A 23,152-nucleotide genomic window follows, 5' to 3' on the forward strand; every position below is an offset into this window, starting at 1 on the left:
ACATACACGTCTCCATCCCACAAGCTAGTCAGCAGAGGGAACTGACATACAACATATGGGCAGCACCATCGCACTCCAGTAGGGGGAGTACCCCACATTCTGGTTAGCTAGAGCATCCAGGCTGAGAAGCCATTTCACCTGGCTTCTGTGTGCATCGTTTCCACACTATAGGGGTGATTCATAGGATGGACACAGCGGCCAGTAGCTCTCGTGGGGCAATGGGTGCGCATAACCACAGTGCTCAGACAACTGACAATAGTGAGCCAAGAGTGTGTCAAATGGGGACCCCGCTCCCCAGATACACAACCCAGTCCATCTGTCCTCAGCTGAGGGAAGCTCTCTCTGCCGGTCAGGCAGAAGCAGAAAGCTCCCAGCACAACCTCGGAAGGGAGCAAGTGAAGAAACAAAAGCTCCGTCCCTCCTCACCACTGACTAAGTATCCGATGGCCTTGGATTTGGTCTCCTCGCTCAGCTGCCCTGTCTTATTCAGATAGTCCAGGACGTAGATGTTGGGGGCAAACAGGACCATGTTCTGCTCCCCGCAGCCAAAGGGCATCTGGAGAAGCTGCTGCAGGTTCTGCATGGCTGTGCCCAGGATATCGCCTGGGGATGGAGACACAGGGAGTGAGTGTCGCACAGAGGTGGCCTGCGGAGGCAGAGTGCACTGCAGAGCACAGACAGTAACAGGTGAGAGAGAAGGACAGAGGGAAAAACAGGGCAGAGCCATATCCTGAAAGAGGAAACATAGAGTGAGAGAATGGGGAGAAGGAAGGGTAGGAAGATGGCTGGGATAGGAATAGGGATACTTAGACAGAAAGGCCAACACACAGGGAGACTGATAAAGGGAGGTCAGGGAAAGGAGAACAGGAACAGGAAAAGAGACAAGAAGAGGTGAATGGAGAGATGATGGGGACACTGATGAAGGGAGTGAGTAGCTGACCAGGTGGAAAGGCTGGCATGGCAGGCAGACAAGGAGCAGTGGCCGCAGCTGCCAGGGGAGGTCCTTTCTGAGTTGCTGCACTCACCCAGCACTGTCACATAGGCTCTGGCAGAGCCCTCTACCACGTTCGGTGGAAGCTTCAGGGAAATCTTCCCTGCTTCTGAATTTCCTGAGGGAAAAAATCAGACAGATAGGATAAAATAAAATGCCCCCATGCTCAGCAGTGAATGGGTCCCAAAGCAGAACCTGGAACGCCGCCTTCCACCCGCCCCCTGCATGGGGAATCCCTGCTTTCAACAGCTCTATTCCTCCTAGCTGGACAGTGAGACCCCCAACTGTACCCTCTGGCTTGGAGTCCTCTGACCCATGGGGAAAACTCAGCTCTTTCTATGGAGTGAGGTGCCACCACATGGCCAGATGGGAAACTGCCATCTCCAGTTCTTTGGCCTTTCCTGTTTGCTGGCAATTAGCAGATGGTAGAATCCAGTTTGTAATTTCACTCCATAGAATAAGAAATTAGAGATGGAAAAGTCCCATTAAAACCCCTTTAAGCCCATCCCCCGGGGACTTGGGCCAGGATTGCTCATGCAGTCTATTCTCCTGGGCTTTGTCAAGCTCTAGATCTCAATGTTTCAAGCAATGTCCTCATGATTAGGAAATGTGTCTTGACTCGCCACACAGAAACATCCCCACCATTGCTTAGTCTCTATCCTGACACCCCAAGTTCTCACCTCACCCTCAGAGCCTCCCAAACAATCCCACTCCCTCCTTGGGGCTGTCACTCTTCATCCACTGGCAAAGGGCATAGATGAAGAAGGAGCAGAGAGGTCCTTACCATTTGCACAGAGCAGAGAGTTGAAGGTTGCTTCCGTCTCAATCCCTTCAGGCTTGGGAAGGGAAGGAAAATGAGAAAGGTGAGAAGCTGCAGATAGACTGAGCATCTGGCATCAGGAACAAAGTTTGTGTGGGGACAGGGCGGGGAAACTTCAGAAAGGGACAGAGAGGCAGCAGGAGAGGTGGGGAGAAGAGAGAGTTCAACAAAAATGGACAATGAATGAAGACAGAGAGAAATGTAAAGGGCCAAGTGGGTGAATCAGAGAAAGAGGGAGATTTGCAAATTTCCATGGACTGATGCTTGTAGACTCATAAAATAATAATCTGTTATAATAAAATAAAAACCAGCTACAAATAAGTTATTGTCTCTTCACACTCAGGGGAAGAATAGTGCAGCTCTATCACATGGGTTACTTGTTACCTGTAGCACACTGTGCAAGATGGTACCTTAATGCCCCTATAACAGAGAGGACGTGCACTATGTGTCATTGCTAACATCAGGTGATGCAATAAGTTAAAGACAACTTACTACATAGTGGAATATCAGCAATTCTACACACTGTAATGCTGCAGATTTTCTCTTTCCATTAAAGGACAGCAATAGGGTACATGGATAATAGGAAGGGACGATATTACACATTATTATAACTGGTGTTACTGTTGGTATCATGAAATGTCATTAGTTATCGTTGCTTTTTTATGACACACGGAGAGGCTATGCAGCTTTATGTATCATTTCTTACTGATTATAGATGCTGTATAATGAGCTATTGCATTCCTGCAAAGGTGAGGGTATGCAGCATTACCCTGTGCTATTTCATTTCACCGTGTAATAATGTCAGCAACCATTGCTGCCCTAGAAAGAGAGAGGTTATGCAATGTTACCATGTTATGCTTATTTGGCACACTATGCAACGTTTTTTCTGTAAGAGAATATACAGTATTGTATCTTATAGTGGGTGGGATTTTCCAAAGCACACCTAATTCCCCTGGGTGCTTTGAATCTCCCACCCATGTGCTTCTGTTAGGCTATGTAGCAAGTTGTCACAGCTACCCGATGCCGACAGGGACAGCACGTTAAACAGTGAGTCTGAGGGCTCCTCCATCTCCTCTGCCTGGAGGTGGAGGCTTGCTGCCACCCTCTTTAAGGGTTCTTGATGGGCCCTGAAGTCCTATAACAGAGGAGGCATGGACAGTTATAGTGTCACAACTCTGTAAGTTATTACCGTTTTCCTATTCTACACAGAGCATTATAGCACGGCTTTTTGCCTACATCACACTGTGTGAAAACTTACCACTTCTCTATACTGCAGGGAGTAAGCAGCCCACATACCTCCACTAACAGCTGTTTGATCACTGTATCCTTCCGTCCTGTCTCAGGGAGCACTGCTACCTCGTTCCCACAGGACAGCTCCGTCTTCAGGGCCTCTGCACTTACCGAGAAATTCACATTACCTGAAACAAAGAGGGATAAGGGTTCTGCCAGGCACTGCAGCTACAGGGGTGTCAATGTCATTTCCATGGTGCTCCACTCTTCAGCACCATTGATTACATGGAAGCCTCTCTGTAGAGGGAGAGCTCATGTCATATCTCATGTAGGCCTGGTCTACTCTACAAACTTAGGTTGAGGTAAGGCAGCTTATGTCAACCTAGTTGTGCATGTGTCTACATTTCAGTTTGGTTCCTACCGACGTAAGTGCCCGGTTACACCGACCTAATAACATCGCCACCCCGAGAGACATAGAGCCAAGTTTGATGTGCTTAGGTCAATGCAGTGATAGTGCAAACACTCCATTACTTATGTTGACAGTTACTGTCCTCCAGCAGCTGTCCCACAATGCCCCACGCTGACTGCTCTGGTCACCATTGTGAACTCTGCTGGCCAGGGGTCACAGAAACCAGAAGCCTCCCCCCCAACACACACACACTCTTTGAAGCCCTGCAAATTTTTGAAATTCCTTTTCCTGGGTGCCCGGCTCGGTGGGCACACCTAGCAACTCTCCCTTGTCGAGTGCAACTGCCCAGCTGACCATGCCAGCTATGCACTTCAGACATGCTCCTGCCTGGAGCAGACAGGAGAGGTCGGTTCTCCTGGGCCTGTGGGGAGAAGAGGCTGTACAGGCACAGCTATGGACCAGGCATAGGAACATGGATATCTATGAGCAGATATTATGCAAGACACAGCATTGGGCTATTTTCCTCACTGAGGTCCCATCTGTGAGTGAACAATGCCAGCGCCCCTTCCAATGACCAAAAGGACATTCAACTGTCATTCTGCACCTGCTGAGCCTCTAGTTGAAATATTCCTTGGTGCTGTCGAGGTGGCCGGTGTATGGCTTCATGAGACAAGGGAGCAAGGGTTAGGTTGTGTCGCCCAGGATCACAACTGGCATTTCAACATTGCCACTTGTAATCCGCCAGTCAGGAAAGAAAGTCCCTGCTTGCAGCTTTCTGAACAGTTCTGTGTTCTTAAAGATGCGAACGTCATGCACCTTCCCTGACTGATGTCAGTGATCCACCAACACCTGAATAACCACAGAAAAGTAGCCTCTTTTGTTGATGTACTCTAAGGCAAGGTGGTCTGGTGCCAAAAGCGGGATATGTGTGCCATCTGTCACCCCACCGCAGTTTGGGAACCCAATTGCTGCAAATCCATCCACTATGTCCTGCACATTGCTGAGAATCATAGTCCTGCATAGCAGGGGGGCGATCAATGGCCTTTCATACTTGCATGACAACAGCCCCTGCAGTGAATTTCTTGACTCCAAAGTGATTCTCAACTGACTGATAGCAATTTGGCATAGCTCATTTCTACAGTGTGATCATCACTTGCTTCTCCATTGTTAATGTAACTCTCTTTTTGACGAGTGGCAGTGGAATACCTATCCATGGTGCACCACACTCTGCATCGATACAAGCACTCCTGGGAAGTACACGCATCACTGACACAAGGAGCCAGGTATGCATGCATACAAGTAATGTGCTAACTGTGGCAGCTGTATGCCGATGTAACTTGAGTCAACATAAGTTTGTAGTGTAGGCATGGTAGTAGAATCTTAGACCATGCCTCCACGGGGTTTTTCACACAGATATAGCTGCACCAAAGCAAACCCTTAGAAGAGCCCTGCTTCACTGGTGTGAAAAGTGACTCACCCCAGTGAAGAAGGACTGTTCTAAGGGTTTGCTCTGGTGCAGCTACATCTGTGTGAAAAACACCAGTGCAGGCATGGTCTGACAGGGATTCTCACAACAAATTTTTTGGTGGCCTCAGAGTAGAGCCACCAACTCTTGCTGGTGGCTACTCTGACACTCTCATTTCAAACCAGGGCATGTGGCACTAGTGCAAGTCACAGGTTACACCAGTTAGTATGTCTACACTAAGAGTTTGTTCTGGTGCTGCTACATCAATGAAGCTACAATCATGAAAAAAACAAAAAAACAGTGCAGAAAAGACATGAGGATCACTCTGCAGCAGCCTTCCCAGTCCTGGCAGGAATTGGGCAAGATGGATAGGAGTGCAGGGAGTAATGGATCTGATTTCTGGCTGAGGACAGTGGCCTCTGTTACACAGGACTAAAGGGTCATTATAGCCCCTTCAGGCCTTAGAATCTATGAATCTATGATTCTATCCATAGAGCCCTGGCTGAGTCAAGCAAACAGTTAATGCTCCCATTTAGCCCATCAGGGCCATGGGGGGAAGAAATAATTAAATTCTCCATCAGATCCACAAATTACTTAACAGGGTCAGCACACTTATTCCAGATGTGCTCACCTGAGATGTTTCCCAGGAAATGGTCTTAGCCTAATAACAGTGAATGGCAATGACAGCTGCTGAATCAGGATAGTATTTCAAAAAATTCTGCTCCTTGGGGATGCAGTTGGCTAGTACCAAGGAGTTAAGTGGAGAGTAGTCAGGAGTTTATTAAGGGCATGTCTACACTGCAAAATTAAGTAGACCTAAATTAGGTCAACATGCAGCCACGGCAGTAATTAAATCAGTTTTGAATGTCCACACTATGCTCCTTGTATCGGCAGTGCGCATCCTCACTAACAGTGCCTGAATTGAGGGCAGCAAGCAGTGCACCCTGGGTAAGTATTCCACTGTGCAACTCACCACCATCTAGCACAGGGTATTTTGGGAAGGGTTTGCAATGCATCGTGGGGGCAAAAAAGTCATGCAGGGGTGATTAGAAACATGGTTTCAACATCCCATGATGCAATTTTCTCCATCCCATAATAATATCTGCATCCCATAATGTTTTGCGCCTCTTTTCAAAAACACCGCAAACCTGCGCATCCGCCATCTCTGTGAGAAGCATGGATCCTGCAGAGCTCTGCACTGTTGTGATGAGCATTGTGAACACAACACGCCTGATCCTGCAGTATTTCCGGAGCCTCAAGAGGAGCATTGGGGAATATGACGATTCCTTGCAGGCTAGCTTGTTGTGCACCATGGAAAGAAACAATTCAAGGTTGTTGTTGGCAGTCATGGAGCAGCTGCAGATGGTGGAGCACTGTTTCTGGGCCTGAGAAACAAGCACTGACTGGTGGGAACACAACATTTTGTAGGTATGGCATGACGAGCAATGGCTGCAGAACTTGTGGATGTGCAAGGCCACTTTCCTGGAACTGTGTGCGGAGCTCACCCCAGCTCTCCAGCACATTGACACCAAAATGAGAGCTGCACAGAGTGGTGATCACTGTGTGGAAGCTTGCAACACTAGATTGCTACCTATCAGTTGGGAATCAATTTGGAGTTGGGAAATCCACCATGGGAAGTTGCTGTCATGCAAGTGTGCAGGGCCATTAATTCTTTCCCGCTACACAAGACTATGACTCTCAGCGGTGTGCCGGACACAGTGGATGGTTTTGCAGCAATAGGGTTCCTGATCTGCAGTGAGACAACAGATGGTACACATATCCCTATTTTGGCACCAGACCACCTTGCCAGAGTACACCAAAAGAAAGGGCTACTTTTCTATGGTAATACAAGTTGTGGTGGATCACTAGGAACGTTTTACTAACATCAACATGGGATGGTCAGGGAAGGTGCATGACACATGCAGAAAGCTGCAAGCAGGGACTTTCTTTCCAGAACAGAGGATTACCAATGGGGATTTTGAAATGCCAATAGTGATCCTGGGAAATCCAGCCTACACTTTACTCCCCTGGCTCACAAAGCCATACACTGGCTACCCCAACAGCAGCAAGGAGTGCTTCAATCACAGGCTCAGCAGGTGCAGAATGATAGTTGAATGTGCCTTTGGCCACTTGAAAGGCTGCTGGCACTGTCTACTCAAGAGTTTAGACCTCAGTGAAAAAAATATCCCCATAGTTGTAGGTGATTGCTGTGCACTTCATATCTGTGAAGCAAAGAGGGAGATATTTCCACTGGGATGGAGGGCGGAGGTGGAATGGCTGTCTGCTGATTTTGAGCAGCCAGATACTAGGGCTATAATAAGAGCTCAGCAGGGAGCTAGACACCTCAGGGAGGCTTTGAGAAATGCTAAGCTTTGATTCATTACTAACAAAGCTGCCAAATGAAGAATGAAAGAAGAAACAAAGATCAAATAAAGGAGAAAGGTAATGAATCTCATTGTCACACTGGTATTTGTATTCAGTGGAGAGATGAGCTCAAACCACAAAGCTGAATCCAGATCTGAACTGGATTTCAGATACCTCAGAGTTCAAAGCTCTTTTGGATCAGTGGATTGGCTTCATGCCCTTCTCTAAATCAGCGCAGGATTTTCCAACAATTTAAGTCCTTTCAGATGGGCTCTTCTCTTAGTAAGGATGGCCATTTAACCAGGACTTTAAGTTTTCTATGGGTTGTCTCAACTAAGTGGTTTCTCCACTATGTGATATGGCCAGGGATGAAGCAGATGGGTGATAACTGTATCTCAGGCTTCCAGTCTCAGCACAAATCACCCTCATTCTGGATGACTGTCCTGGCCCATGTGAGAACCAAGGACTATAACCTGCTTTTCTTGCTGAAAGAAGAGACCCAGCCAGCTCTCATCTTTCACTGGTGTGTTAGAGAGGAGTATGTTGGTGGAGGTCCTCACTGAACAGACAGTGTCTTTTGAATGGAGGGGTCCAACAGCTGAAAACCATCTAGGGTTCTCTGTCTTGTCTGAGGAGGAGCTTTATCACTCCCCAACCAAGGACAGAAGTAAAACACCCCGAAGAAGTGTCTTGGGGAAGTTGAATCCCCTACCAAGAGATTTTTGAGCTACCAGGTCCCTGCCCCCTTAGGCTTCTGTGCCACTCCATCCAGCCCCCCAAAATATCAGAGCTATAATACTTCTTACCCAGAGATTTTGGGGTCACAGCCCAGGACACTGTTTTTCTTCCATTCGCACAGAGACAGTAAGAGTCCTCTTCCTTCTCCACAGGGGTAGCTCGGAAGTCAGCAGATGGAGCCAGTGAGATGTTGACCTGTCAATTGTCCAGAGAGGTGTCATCAGGGAGGGGGCCAGGGAAATTGGGAGTAACTAGAGATGCAGACAGTACAGCAGATGGGGTGTGCAGAGAACTGGGCAGACCAGGGCTTGTGGTACTATATGGGACAGAGGGGGTTGAGGGAACACATGGGTTTAGAAGTGTAGATGGTTACAGGGGTGTAGAGATTTGGAGTTACAGGGGTTTGGGGTGCCTTGGGAGTTACAGGAGCATTGAGGCTTGGGTGCACAGGTGTTTGGGGAGGACAGGGACTGCAGAGAGACCGAGGGCTAAAGATAGCTACAGACACAGGAGTTTGTGACGCAGAGAGGTGTGGCCTGTGGGTTTGGTTGCATGGGGATGGTGTGAGTGTCCCTTACCCTGATGCAGCGGGTCAGGTAGTTGAAGACAGTGGCCTTTAGCGTGAAGGCCTCGCCACGCACCACGGAGTAGGGCAGGGTGAGCTCCACAAAGAAGGGCTGGAAGGCTCTGAGGGACACGGTTGGGGACAGGCCAAAGCCAGTGTCACTCGAGGTGCAGAACATGTTGGCTTTCCATTCTGTGATGGTATCAGGGATTGTCAAGGGCAATTCAGCACTTCCGTTGGAGCTGGTGACAAAAAGAGAAGAGAGATAGGATCACGATCACAGCCTGGTCAGACACTGAAGGAAAACCCAAGTGTTCCAGGGAGTGATGTGGGGAACTCAGTAGGGAGTCCCCTCCCCTCTGAATCAGCACTGACCCCAATGCTCCAGTGTGGTGCTACAGAGTGCTGTGATGCGGGGAGTGGTGTGGAGAACTCAGTAGGTACCGCTCTCCCCTCTGAGTCCACACTGAGCACAATGCTCCAGTATGACGCTGTGCTGCAGGGAGTGATCTGGGGACTCTGTAGGTAGCGCTCTCCCCTCTGAGTTAGCACTGAGCCCATTGTGCTGGGAGGTCATGTGCCAGGGGAGGTTCTGTCATTCAGATAACACAGCTGATATTTTGACAACTTGTGATCATTAAAGACTCCACAGCCCTTTTAACAAGAAGAGGGGGGTTCACCCCAGTAATCCCTGGGTCATTACAATCCAAATGCTTAGATTCCCCCTGCAATTTCAATTGGAAATGGTGCTCTTCTTCACTTTCCTTTCTAGAAGCTTGTGCAGTGTTGTTCTGCACTGTAAACACCTGCCAATGGGGAACAGCCCGCGGGTGGCTGGGTGATTCCTGCATACACAGAGTTTGAAAAGCACGTTGGGATGATGAAAGAGGCTCAGTAACCATCAGGAATTCCTATTATCATCACAAAAAATAATGGAATGTTAGAACAGCAACAGCCAGCTACTCACTTCACAGACACTAAATCCCAAATCCATGTCTCCGGGAAATACTTTCGAACTGTCTCCACCTCTGTTGGAAGGGTCTCAGCCATGGCAGGGTAACCTGAGAAAACTAGCTTTGAATGTCCTGGGTGGTGTGAGTACAACTGATTAGCACAGATATAATGCATCAAAACCAGCCTGATGCTTCCATCGCTGAGGGTAGGTCAACGCTGCAGCTGGAGGTGTAATTTCCAGCTTGGGTAGATGTACATACACTACACGACCTGTGATCAAGCTAGTGTGCTAAAAATAGAAGTGTAGCAGTGAGGGCATGACAGGCTAGCCTCCCAAGTACACGCGTTGGGTCCCAAGCGGGATCGCGCTGGGGGTGATTAGCCCAACCAGCCATCTGTGCTGCAACAGCTACGCTTCTCTTTTTAGCGCACTAGCTCTTGATCAAAGCTAGCACGTGTATGTCTGTCAGGCCTGGAAATCACAGGCAGCGAGTTATATGGGCCCGTGGTGCTCGAACTCCACCAATATTCAGGAACGTAGGCCCAGCTCCACCAAGGTTTGGGCTTATATTCTCAGAGCCGTCCCATCCATAGGACAGACCGGGGAAACAGCCCCCGGGCCCTGCACTTTGGAGGGGCCTCATGCTTCAGGGGGATGTGGGGTCCAGGGCAGCCTGGGGAGTTAGCGGGGGGCCTGGCAGCAGCACCAGCAAGCAACCTTGCCCCAGCCCACCCTGTTTCACCCCCACTCCACCCCTTCCCCCAGCCCCCGCCCCACCCCTTCCCCACCCCACCCCCATTCCACCCCCCCAAGCCCCCACCCCTGCCTCTTTCCAGCTTCCGCCCCCTCCACTGAGTGATGCTGGGAGCCGGCAGGGTGGGCTGGGGCTGAGTTGCTTGCTGCTGCTGGCACCAGGCCCCCTGTTAACCTCCCAGGTTGCCCTGGACCCTGCATCCTCCTGAAGTGTGGAGCCCCCCAATGCATGTGGCCTGGGGCGGTTGCTCCTGGTCCATCTCATGGAAGGGACAGCTCTGCTTGGACCCGTTCTGGGCGCCACCAAAAATTATACAAACCTGGCTCCCATGCTGGAAATTACACCTCCCACTGCAATTTAGACACACCCTGGGACACTTTCCCCTCCAGCTACACTGATGCAATCAGACACCCAAATCTGTTGTGGTGGGCAGGGTGGGAATGGAAAGTTCCATGTCTGAAGCATGTTTGAGGGGTCATCAGGACTCCAGCATGTCATTTTCTGCTCCACCATCACTGCAAAGCCCCCAGCCTTTCAAAGGATCGGCCTTAGAACTGGTCACGACAATTTTCTCAAAGATTGTATTTTGGAAAAACCTCAGCTTTTTGACTCAATGGAAATTCTCATACAAAAATTTCTGTTTCCATCAACAGTTTCTGGGGGGCGGGGTTGTTGAAAAACTGGGGCGGGGGCGGGGGGAGACTTTTTATTTTGGATGAAAATTTTAAAAAACCCAAAAAATATGTTTTAAAAAATGATTTCCCCATTTTCCCTTATTTTTGTGTGTGTGGAAAATAACAGCCATTTTTTGCTCACCTGTGTATTGGTATTGTTAAACTAGGCATTAGAGTTATAAAAATGTGTTCAGTGTTTAGACTTTATGGAATCCTTGTGAATGGCTGCAGGCATTAATCTCACTTATAGTATCTGTATCCCATGTTCTGAGGCAGTGGTTCTTAACCTGGGGTGCACGCACCACCGTGGGGGTGTGAGATGCCCTTTCTGGGCGGGCGAGACATGCCAGATTTTTTTAGGAGGTAAATCATCCAAAAAAAAATTAAGCACAGGCATGTAAGTATAACTACTTTGTTTCATCAAACCTATGTTTATATGTATATAATTCTCTCTTTCATTCTATAGTTATGATATATCTAGGTTTAAAGAACTGACCTACTTCAACGATTTTTGATAAGAGGTGCGAGAACATATTTTGAGAACCAAAGGGGTGCAGGCTGCAGTAAAGGTTAAGAACCACTGTTCTAAGATAATATTTCATGTTTGCTCTGTAACTGTGAATCACCAGACAGAAAAGAAGCATTAACGAGTGTGTAATACCAGTCTGCCACAAAAGAAGGCCCATCAACACCAGCCAAACCATTGTGGAACATCAGCTGATTGTTCCCCCTCCACCAAGAAGAGGAGACAGCCCACTGAATTCCTTCCAGTGGCTGAATTTGCAACTCAAAGCAGAAGGGGCAAAGGGATAAAAAGGAGGAACTGTATTTTTTATGCTGCTTGGATTCTGAGGGGCAAGGATCACATAAGCAAAAGATCCCCAATGCTTGGCCTGAGCTAGCCCTAAAGGTCATATAGATATTGCTTATCATAGAAGCTACTATTACCATTTGAACAGGACTGGACTAGCAAGGGGCTGCAGGGCAGGACTGAGGGGCATTGGCAGAGCTGTGTCAGGAGCCCGGGACCGGAATGGCAGGGGGGCTGCAAGGCAGGACTGAAAGGCATTGGCAGAGCGGTGTGGGGAGCCCAGAACTGGAATAGCAGAGGCATCAGAGTTTGTTTGACATCAGAATATGTTTAACTAGCCAGATCTATTGGCACCTCACCGCTATTTATTTATTTGGATTTATAATACTCACAAAACCCCACCAATCCAGTGCTCTAGGCTCTTTGCCATAAATTGAAAATGCACTTCTGAAAATCAGATATACACCAATTAACAATCTCTCCTGATGGTGAGAAATGTTCAAATCAGTCACCAAGCAACAAGAGCCCAGATGTTTCCGGACTACCCACCACTCCAAAAAAAACCACTGACTCTATGGTAGTGGCAAACAATCTCTTTTTTGCCCCCTGTACAGCTATGGCATAAGAGTTAAGAAAAACTTTATATTGGAATTGGTCAGCTTTAACCTCTCTAATGCCTGGTGGCGGAGGCAGTCCAGAGCAGTGGTCAAATGTGGGCAGATGATGGGGCAGCTGGGAGGTTGATCAGTATCAGAGGCAGCCCGGGGCAGTGGTCAGAGTTCTCTCAGGGGTCAGTAGCTGGAAGGTCGAATCCAAGGGGTCAGGTCAGTGCATCAGGGAGGCCAGACCAGGCAAGGCAACAGGCAGGGTCAGGCAAGGCTGTCTAGGCAGCAATCAGCAGGCAATGATCTGTTGCTCAGACAGCTTCCTCTACCTGTTGGGGCCTTTAATAGCCCAGGTACTCACTGGGAGTGCTGCCTGTCCATCCAATCAGAGGACCAGGGCATGGCTGCTGTGGGTCTATAGGCCTTTAGCACTAGAGCTGTTGGTCAGGGGCAGCAGCTAAGGATACCACCTAATGACCTGGGTTCACTATCAGGGTCTTACAACCTGAGGGCTATTGGTGCCATAAAGTGACAGTGGCAGAAGCCCCAGGCTGAAGCTGACTAATTCCATCATCAAGATTTCCCCCTCCCACTTCAATTGTCCCTAATCGTCCATAAACCATGGTTGTGACCCTGACAGACCAGGTGCCAGCTCATGCCAGAGCCCCCGGCCAATTCACTTGTGTGTTCGTATAGAACAAAGCGATTTTTAAATGTATCAGAGTGTATGTGGTGTTTCAACTTCATGAAAATGAGTGGGATGTTACTTGCTTTGTTTTCACTTATCTGTATCCTGTTATAATGCAATAGCAAACATTTACATTGCGTGTATCCTGTAACTAAATAACCCATCAAACAAAAAAGAAGCCTTGTGGAATGCAAATGAAGAACTTTAACAGAAAAGTGCAGGTTTCAAAGCAAGTGGTCATTGTGTGTGATGATCAGAGGCAAACACTCTAAATGCATTCCTCACTCTGTCATCAAAGGAAGAGTCCACCTGGGTAGTGACCCTGTCAGCTTGTTCTTGGTGAGAAGAAGCTGTAAGTATGGATTCAGGGAAAGATCCTGCATCTCTGGACTGTTTGGACTCTTACAGGGAAGTGTACCAGATGCGAAGTGGAGATTGTCTCTGGGGATCCTGAAAAGACTTGGGAAACTGGCAGTTTATTACATCACTGCCACCATTTGGAATTACAGACTGTGACTCACCTATGCATATATTTTATCTGCTTCAACCTCTCAATAACTCTCATTTCCTTTCGTTAGCTAATAAACCTTCAGTTAGCATTCTATAGAATTGGCTACCAGCATTATCTTTGGTGTAAGATCTAGGGATAAGTGACTGGTCTTTTGGGACTGAAAGCCACCTAAAATGTGAGGTGATTTTTGGTATAAGTGACTTTTTATCACAAAGTTCAGTTTGTCTGGGTGGCAAGATAAACTGGAGACTCTAAGGGGACTGTCTGTGACTCCATGGTAAGACTGGTACAGTGATCCACGAGTTCACATTTGTCACTGGCTTGATGAAATCTAATTATAAAACACACCAACAGTTTGGCGTGTTGCTCTGTTTTCTGACAATCTGCCTTAAGGTAGACAGTGATGGTTGTGAGCCACTCCAGACAGCGTGACAATGGTGACTCTGTAGAAGGCTGTGCTTGGGGAACTCTCTACTGATGCCTGAGGATGGAAGATCATTGTCTGCGAGCTACTCACAGATTTGTCTGCCAGCAGCATAATATTCTCCCTCAGAGCCCCCAGAAACAATTTGGTTCCATTAATCTCCCAGGTGAGGGTATCAAAGCAGGCCCCTCACTCTGTCAGGAGAAGTGTGCCCCAACCTCAAACTTCAGGAGGGAATGGTCATCTCATGATGTGGGAAAACTTCCAAATGCTCAATCCACAACCCCAGTCCCAACACTAGAGCTAGCATGCGGCCAGCGATGAGCAACAGCGTTCACCCCAAAACACAGATGCTCTCTCTGCTCAGAACAGAATGCTTGCGTGGCCTTTGGCCTTTACCAGTTCTCCTGAGTCCTTGTGCTGGCATCCTGATTTCATTGCTAAGTCCTTCAGCACTTCTGTAACCCCAAGCAACTTGAGGGAAATGGAGGCAGTAATGTGGCTTTCTCACCTTGGAGTTTGTGAAGACCTTTAAACCCATTTCCTGTAGGGAAAAACCCAACACACATTTTGTTATTTATTTTTGTTGAGGTTGAAATTCCAGAACTGACACCAGTATTAGGGAGTCAAGGTGGGTGAGGTGATATCTTTTATTGGACCCACTTCTGATGGGGAGAGAGAGATGAGCTTCTGATCTTACACCAAGTGGCCCAATAAAAGATATTACCTTACTCACCTGGTCTGGAACCGACATGGCTATAACACCACAGCATACACCAGTACTAGGGGTTTAATGAGCAAGGGAGAAACTTTGACACTTTTCCTTGATGGGATATGGAGCCTATCACCCATAGATAAGGCTACGATTTAGTCACAGAGGTCACAGCAGTCACGGATTACATGACTTCACCGGACCTCCATGATTTCTACACTTCAGGAGGTGGAGGCGGGACTGTGCGACCCTGCCCTACAACTGGGGGCTGGCTGGAACCAGGACCCTGCAGCCCCAGCCCTGAGGCGTCCCAGCTTGGTGGGGGCTGCAGCCGGGGCCACACACCCCTGCCCGGTGGCTGCAACAGGGGCCATGTGCCCCCCTTGCAGCTTTCCAGGGCCATGCGCTCCACGCCCCCGCTGCAGCCAGGGCTTGGTGGGAGCTGCAGTAGAGGCTGCGCACCCCTGTCCCGCAGCTGCTGCCAGCTCCAGAGCGGGGCTGTGTGCCCCCCATGGCTGCACCCCCGCTGCAGTCGCTGGGACTCCATTCCCCCTCCCACCTAGCCCTGCCTCCCCACCGGTTATTTTTAGTAAAGTCACGGACAGGTCATGAGCTCTGTGAATTTTTCTTTATTGCCCGTGACCTGTCCGTGTCTTTTATTAAAAACAACTGTTACGGAATCTTAGCCTTACCCATAGAGCCCAGGGTGACAGTCTCAGGTCTGAGGGACTGGATGGCTCAAAAAGATAAGGGAATAGGATACAGCGTCCTTTTATCTCTAGGGCACTGGTTCCAATTTCCAATCCAACTCCAGGTCTGAGGCCTGGGTGAACCAGGGAATGGAATACAGAGTCTGATCTCTAGATGTGTGGTTTTAATCTAGCTCCAGCCCAGAGGGCATTCGTTAGTCTTGGGGGACGGTAAGGGCACATGGATTATTTTATTTCTAGTTCACCAGTTCCAGTCTAGTCTCAAATCAGCCCTGAATCCAAGACGTTCCTATATACCGGTCATGCGCTGGGTTATGTGAAATGAGCTGGTGCGTATTAGGCCAGTTCTTACTGGCGCAGGTACCCACATCACAAAGAACACCTTCACCATAAGCACTAATACGCCCCCTGTTAGCAGCCTCAGAAGAGAGGTCAAGGATTGAAATGCCCATGAAGACAGCATTTGCCTCACCCTAGAGGTGCTCATACCTGATCTTTCCAGGTCAGACCTGAAGCACATTGATGAGGGACAGTGCATGGTGGAAGTTTGCACCACCATTGTACTTGCTCCAGATATAGATCAGTGATCAGCACTCCAGAGCAGCTAGCCCTGCCCCACATGCCACTCACAGCAGGTTTAAATGTCCTCATCTCCCCACAGCCACAAGGACAGGATGAGGAGACTTTACCTTCAAGATGCTATAAGTGTCCTCTTCATCTGGCTCTGACACTGGAGCATAGGTGACTCCATTCACAATTATCTTCTCTGCGGCAATGCACTCCTCCTGGGGATCCATCGGCAGCACGTCTGTGCCATGATGATATCCCTGAAGTTCCTTCACTGGCAGCAGGTTATACACCTGGGCAAACAGAACTGTGTCACTTGGCCTCATCAGTGCCGAGTGCCATGAAACACTGCTGGGGGAGACAGACAGGCAGAGGCAGACAGACGGATATATAGAGAGAAGGTGGAAGTGATAGAAAATAAACCAAGAGCGGTAAATACACTACAGAGCAGGGAGCAGGAAAGAGGGATGTGGGAAGCTGCTTCTTTGGCTGAGGGCAGTTTGTTGCCCTGGCTATTATGATCAACTATATCAAAGTATCTGCTAAAGGTGCTCGTGCTCATATCAATGGCCCTTCTTTCTTAGCCAGGGACTGTTAATTATAAAGTGCCTGAGACAATGGGGAACAACCTGGTCTAGGCCTGTAAGTGCTACATCAATATAAGTAAATAAATAAATAAGTGAATGAATAGGCCCTGAACAGGAGAAAATCTGCAGCCCCATTGACCAGGGCTGTTTCCAGACATAATAGCATCCCAAAGGAGTTGAAAAAGTTCCTGGGATCTAAATGGTGCCCAGTTCTCTGCTTCTCACCTAACTGAAAGAAGATAAGATAAGGGCAGGACAGCATTAAGATATCTGCACTGACAGAAGGGATTTTTTTTTTCCAGTAGATGCCACTCCTCAGCACTGAGCTGGTCTTGCTTGGACCAGGCTGCATCATTTTCTTCTACCATGGCCCCTAAGAGAAGACCAGCTCTTGCACCTGCTGATCAACGGGCCAGGCTGGCACTTACAGAGCTGGGCGAGAGCTCGGCTTCAGGCTTCATGAGGAGGACGCTCTTGTCCACAGCACGGACGGCGCACAGGGAGCCCGGGGAGGCTCCAACCCGGAGGTGAGTGTCGGAGGCAGGGAGGCCCTCGGCCGGTGAGAAATGCAAGTTGACCTGCAACCCCAGGAAAGGTGTTAGAGGAGCTACTTCTTCAGATACCTTCACATGCTGCCCCGCAGCACAGCTCAGTCCTGGAACCACCTCACCCAGCTCTGCCAATGCCCCTCAACTCTGCCCGGCAGCCCCCTGCTATTCCAGTCCTGGGCTCCCCACACAGATATACATTATTATCTACTGACATTCTGTTACTCTCTAAGGTGGCAGTGGAGCAATCAGTGCCTGGTAAATTCTCTGTTCCCACTGATGACTCAGTTCATGATTTTATGGCTACCGTGAACACCATGACACTACCCCAAGTAGTTGCTGACTCAGCTTGTACAGTGGACACACCTGTGCTCTGGGCCCAGAGCCTATGCTGCATCCTGGATATACCAGGAGGGATTGTGGGCCATCAGGGAGCTGATTTTACAGCAGCCCTGGTAAAATGAAGAACAGCCTAGGACCTGAATGCTGCAGATGTGTAATGGCTCCCAAGAAGCCATCCACCAGCTGGAGATTGCCAGAGCACTCCAACAAGGCCCACTCCTCATTCTATCACCTGACAAACACTAAGCCCTGCCCTTGCTGAGTTTAGGCCAGTGACCCTCATTGAGATTCTAGAGGTATTGGGAATACACTGAGCCACACAGGCAGTGCTATGGACCCATGTCTTCATTGGCTGATGAAGGCCAGAGGGCAAGGACTGGGGCCACAGCTGGGGCCTGGTGGAAACTGTCAACCATTCCCAGGCTGTCAGCTTCTCTTAAGGAAGCTACTGTGTGGCTTTCACTTGTCACTTGATGCTGACAATCTGGCTGACTGGAGGCCAGTACCTATTCTTCCATTTTTGGTTAAGATTATTGAGAAGGTTGTGGTGAAACAGCTCTCACAGTATCCAGATGCCTTGGCTCCCCTTGACACTGGCCAACCTGGGTACAGACCTAGATCTGGTATAGTGACTGCACTAACTGCTTAGGTAGATGATCTCCAGATGATGAATAAAGATCAGGGCCCAGATCCTCAAAGGTATTTAGACCCCTAACTTCTATTGAAATTAATGGAAGTTAGGCACCTAAATACCTTTGATCTGGGTGCAGGTGTCCAAGCGGATATTATCAACCACCTTTGATACCACTGATCTCAAAGAGGCATTAATTTTCCTGTGAACCCTAGAAGAGGAGGGGCTACCCTTCAGTGGCTTGATGCCTGTCTCTCAGACAGGTCCCCAAGGGTAATTTTGGGCAATTGCTCTTCTGTTCTGAGGGCTCTCTCATGTGGGGTTGCACAGGGCACATCTTGTCCTCTCTCTTCTTCAAAGAGTATATGGGGTCATTAGGAGGACATGGGCTATGGTCTTTCATGGGCTATGGTCTTTCAGAGCTCTCCTCTGTCTCATCCGATCTAATCAGTGCTACTGAATGCTTTACTGATTGCTTGATATAGCGTGTGGCCTGGATAAGGGTAGGCTGGCTGGAGCTCCCTACGGAGGAGATGCAAGTGATGCTGGTAGGATGGAGGGAAGCAGCCAGAAGATACAACAAGAATTAGATCTGTCCCCTGAATGGAGGCTGTATGACTGTTACCTGTCCTTCATGATCTGCACTGGTTCCCTATCAGTTACTGGGCTGCGTTTAAGGTGATGGTAGTAAGGTAACTAGATTATGACCTGGTTACCTGAGAAACCCACCTCCCTCGCCATCCCGCAGTGCCACAGTGGAGATCAGTGGAGGTGCTAGAGCTGGAGCCCTGTCTGTTTTGCAAGGAGGGGCTCTTGGTAGTGTGTTTTCTGGGAGGACCCTTTGGCTATGAAATCTATTCCACTTCCTCACCTCGTCCGAAATACCACAAATCATTTAATCTTAGGGCTATTTTTAATATACGGTAAAATCACCAAGAGCATTTGGTAAGTGACTGTTTTAATGTTCGTAAATCTAAATAAAAAAATACAAACTGCTGCTGCTCTCTAATCAGTGACTTCAAGGAGTGAATTGGGGTTTCTCTATCAAGACACCCACCTTATTGGCAAAGCAATTTTCGACCTGGAATTTGACTGAATCAGCAATCGGCTCCTGACTGGGTGAAGTGGTGTATATGAGCATCTGTGCAAGGGGAGCAATATCAGACTCCACGGGGAGCATCAGTGAGAAAGTCCCATTAACTGGCAAATAAAACAAGAGAGAAAAGCTGTTACAGGAAGTTGGCTCCAGGCCAGGGCCACACACCTCTCTAAAGTCTCTAGGCTTCCCTTCATGCCAAACTTGTTACAGCTGGGATTCCAACCACATGGAAACACAGGGAATGGATCTTGATTTACTGATGAGAACATCAGCTCTTACTGTCAAAATCTGGATTCAAATCCTGCTTTGGCACATACTGGACACATGAGTTTGGTGAGACTCAATCTAGTTTCTAGACCCTCATCATTAACTGTGTCCCTTAGGAACCCAGAAGCCCCGCATGCCCTGGAAAATAAAAGGGAGGATTTTGTAAGAGCCTGGTGGCTGAGGGAAGGATGCAGAGTGGGTGGGATTTCTACCCAAGGGTTAAAGCAAACCCAGCCTGGATTACTCAAGATGAGAGTCTCCTGCGACTGACATGAGTGACAAAGAATATATCAGTCAGGAGATGTGAGGAGCTGGGGGGATTAGAGCTTGGCCGGAGCTGCAGAGCTAGAATGGCTACAGAGGAAAAAAATTCGTTCTCCCCCCGTTTTTTCCCCCATCTCAGGGGATGGCACATGATGATCCTCTCACTGCATATGGAAGCAGCCTGTGTTTCAGTCACAGTGGCCTAGCCTCCCGGGACAAAGATAAGGGAAGGGGTGGTGAGAGCTCACCATCACCATGCTCCACAGCCAGAGCCTGGGTCCCTGCTCGCACAATGCCTCCTTTGGCCATCACCTGCGTGGAAGAAGAAGCCTTCCTGTTATGGGTATTATGAGTAGAAGAGGCCTTAGAAGGGGGGAACCTGTGAGGGGAATTTCAGGAATTTTGGGCCTCAGGCGACTGGAGCCAGCAGAGCTGCTCTGTTGATCTCTGCTAGCAGAATTCTTTGTGTTTAATCAGGGGCAATAGAACCCACTTCCTCCTCTTCTCCTCATAAAATATTGGTACCCAATATTGGGGCTGAGCAAAGAGCATCAGCCCAAGGAAAAGAGTGTGAAGGGTTATGGGTAACATAGGTACAAGTTCTTCCCCCAGGCCACACACAATTTGTGGCCCCACCTAGAATTATTGTCCAGAGACTGATTGTCTGGCAGGCCTTCGGCCTATCTGTTGGTGTCACCTATATGGAGACAAAGATTAGTATGTCCAGGTTTACCAAATAGTAGAAGACGATTTCCTTCTGCTCCCCTATGGCCTCTGGCTTCAGGATATAGTGCACCCGGACTTCCTGAGTATGGCCACAGCTTAGCGTCTCTGACACAAGCTCTATTTTGAGAAAGCTGTTACTCGAAGAGTAAAACCGCTTTGCTCTGAAATAGCCCAATTCGTATGAAGGACTGGTCCAGGAACGGTCGTAACAGTAGGTGCCTGTTTTATGAGTTGCCTGGTAACAGAGAAAATATTTATATAAATCATTAAAAAATGGAATTGAAATTCACAGAATATGTTTAAAGGAGCGAGATAATAATGGCCTGCTTCTGGAAGGTGCGGGGTGGCTTTGTTCATCAGGGTGTCAATAGGAAATCAGGGTGCTCAGCATTTCATAGGATCAAACCCACAGAGGACATGAGTTCCTTGCCTTGTACAAAACAAGACACATTATTTATTTATTTAGTAGTAGAACAAATCCAAAAGGCCTTACTCAGCCAGAGCTCCCATTGATATCAATGGGAAAGCTAGTCCATTATTTTTATGACATATTATTTGTATAGCACCAAAAGCGTGCTAAGACCTTTACAGACAACTACGAAAGATTTACCTTTTACCCACAGAGTTTAAAATCTGAACTGAACAGCAGTTTTGGAGATGAGAGAATTTTGGTCCGAGAGAGGAGAGAACTACTTTGTATTTGCAGGAGGAAGTTGTTTAATGCCTTGAGCTTGCCCCATATACTTGCCTTTCTTTATTTTTCCCTGTCTGATTTGAAATTCTTGAAATTTTTCCCTATAATCCCTGAAAATTTCAAAAATGTCCCTGGTACATTGTGGACATTTTCAATGTTTTTAATTTGGGACAAGAGAATTACAATGAAAAAATCAAGCATCATAGAATGTGCCCTCTTTGAGGGTGAGATAGTGGAGAACTAGTCTATTTTCCACCTGTTATATGTTTGGGCAATAAGATAGGCCACATATTAAACCTTGTTTATTCTGATGTTGCATCTCAAGCTAATGCAATCTCAGCAGGAAACTCTACATTTGGGGCAAAGAAGCCATTTGTGTGGCAGGTTGATTTTTTTTTTTATGGCAGCTCAAAGGTTTTGAATGTTGGAATCAGTCCTGCGGGGATGGGGACTGACAGGCAGAGTGAGATGGTCAAAAGTATCAGATAAATACAATTATCACATTTGGCTACACAACTGATGGCAGGGCTATTGCCACCTCACGGATATGAAGGAGATATAGATATATATACACACACTCCCTGGGCGAGGGGATATCTGTTTTCAGCAGAAAAGCTATATAAACAGATATCCTAACAGATACTCCCTTTAGAGCCCCATCAGTAACTCCCCGCCCTCCACCAGCCACTCACTCTGAGCCCAATGGAGGCAAACTTGAACTTAGATGTGTCCAGGGCAAACCGTGCTCGCCCCTGTTCATCCGTCGTGTAGTTGACTTGATAGTCGCTCTCTTCCACGGAAATCTGGACTATTTCATTGGTGATTGGCGCATTGGTCCCATCCACCAGCTTCACCTAAAGGAGATACACCAATGCTCCATATTTACACTAGGCAAGTAAGGTGGTGCCCACAATCTTACTGGCCCTTTACTCCATCACCATGAAAGGTGCTTGCTGTGAGACACATTGTGGTTGGGGAATCTGCTGAGGGACTCTCGGAAGCAGGTGGCAGTGAATATGCCAGAGGATACTGAAGTGTCTGCGGTGAGGACAATATACCCTGTGCCCAGAGCGGGAAATGCAATCTCAGAATCCAGTTTCACTGTATCTTTCTCATCCCTGTGGGTCAGATGAGTGCGCAGTGGGCTCAGAGGTCACACATCCCAGAGCTGCGAGTCACCCAAACAGCTGGAGAGTTAGAAAAGCAGCACCTTGACTCAACCCAGCAGGAGGCATCCTCAGAACAGAAATGGGTAGGCAAAGGGCCAGAGGGAAAATTCCACCACAAGCGTTTCCTCTGGGCCCTCAGGACAGTCAGGGAGAGTGACTGGGGTCTCACAGAGATAGGTAAACTCTAGCTCAGTTTGAGCATAACCAGCTTTGCAGAACCCCAGGTCCTATGCTGCAGAGACGCTGGTGCCAGAACTTGTGATGAAGAAGCAAAGGCACGGGGTGTTAAAAATACTCTGATCCAGCAGCTCCCAAAGAAGGAGAGGAGATATCACCACCCTGTGACTGCAGATTCTGTGGCACACTCATTTGATGCTCACATGTCATTTAGCTGCTTGTGGTTTCAGAGGTTCCCTACCTGCCCAAAGAAGGGGACCCCAGGTTTGTAATGGGAGTCCACCTTCTCAAAGGTGACTTTGCTAATGATGGATGTGAGTTTGCAGGAGCCCGTCCCAGTTAACTCCACCCCTGCAAGAGAAAAGAACAAAGAGGGGGCATGAACTAACACATCTGAATCATGCCTTGCAGCCCACTGCTATTCCAGCCCTGGACTCCCCACATTTCTCTGCCAATGCCCCTCAGCCCCCAGCTATTCCAGCCCTGGGCTCCCCACACAGCCCTGGCAAGTCCATACAATTCATACCGGTCTCCTCCTCTTTAATGTTGGCTTCCACGTGGATTTTATCCTCGTACCCAGCTCGCCTGAGCTGGAATATCTTGGTCTTTACCACTTCAGAAATGCAGCCATGGCTGTCTGCCTGATGGACAAAGA

At 48.3% G+C, this 23,152-nt stretch overlaps 1 protein-coding gene across 1 annotated transcript in view; it reads right to left on the reverse strand.

Moving 5' to 3' along the window:
• The window catches only part of LOC102941922 (alpha-2-macroglobulin), a 44,791-nt gene that overhangs the window by 10,297 nt on the left and 11,342 nt on the right, over nucleotides 1–23,152 (reverse strand). The window contains exons 10-25 of the mRNA XM_037912788.2: nucleotides 23,024–23,138; nucleotides 22,739–22,848; nucleotides 21,844–22,005; nucleotides 20,465–20,692; nucleotides 19,980–20,043; nucleotides 19,159–19,301; nucleotides 17,009–17,158; nucleotides 16,116–16,286; nucleotides 14,404–14,548; nucleotides 9,550–9,643; nucleotides 8,596–8,824; nucleotides 8,086–8,212; nucleotides 3,108–3,229; nucleotides 1,776–1,827; nucleotides 1,026–1,109; nucleotides 427–603 (exon numbers count right to left, since the gene is read on the reverse strand). Of these exons, the coding sequence (XP_037768716.1) occupies nucleotides 427–603; nucleotides 1,026–1,109; nucleotides 1,776–1,827; nucleotides 3,108–3,229; nucleotides 8,086–8,212; nucleotides 8,596–8,824; nucleotides 9,550–9,643; nucleotides 14,404–14,548; nucleotides 16,116–16,286; nucleotides 17,009–17,158; nucleotides 19,159–19,301; nucleotides 19,980–20,043; nucleotides 20,465–20,692; nucleotides 21,844–22,005; nucleotides 22,739–22,848; nucleotides 23,024–23,138 (2,173 nt within the window). The remainder of the gene's footprint in view (nucleotides 1–426; nucleotides 604–1,025; nucleotides 1,110–1,775; nucleotides 1,828–3,107; nucleotides 3,230–8,085; nucleotides 8,213–8,595; nucleotides 8,825–9,549; nucleotides 9,644–14,403; nucleotides 14,549–16,115; nucleotides 16,287–17,008; nucleotides 17,159–19,158; nucleotides 19,302–19,979; nucleotides 20,044–20,464; nucleotides 20,693–21,843; nucleotides 22,006–22,738; nucleotides 22,849–23,023; nucleotides 23,139–23,152) is intronic.

The sequence above is a fragment of the Chelonia mydas genome, chromosome 1 (genome assembly GCF_015237465.2).
Source record: "Chelonia mydas isolate rCheMyd1 chromosome 1, rCheMyd1.pri.v2, whole genome shotgun sequence".
NCBI classification, from domain to species: Eukaryota; Metazoa; Chordata; order Testudines; family Cheloniidae; genus Chelonia; species Chelonia mydas.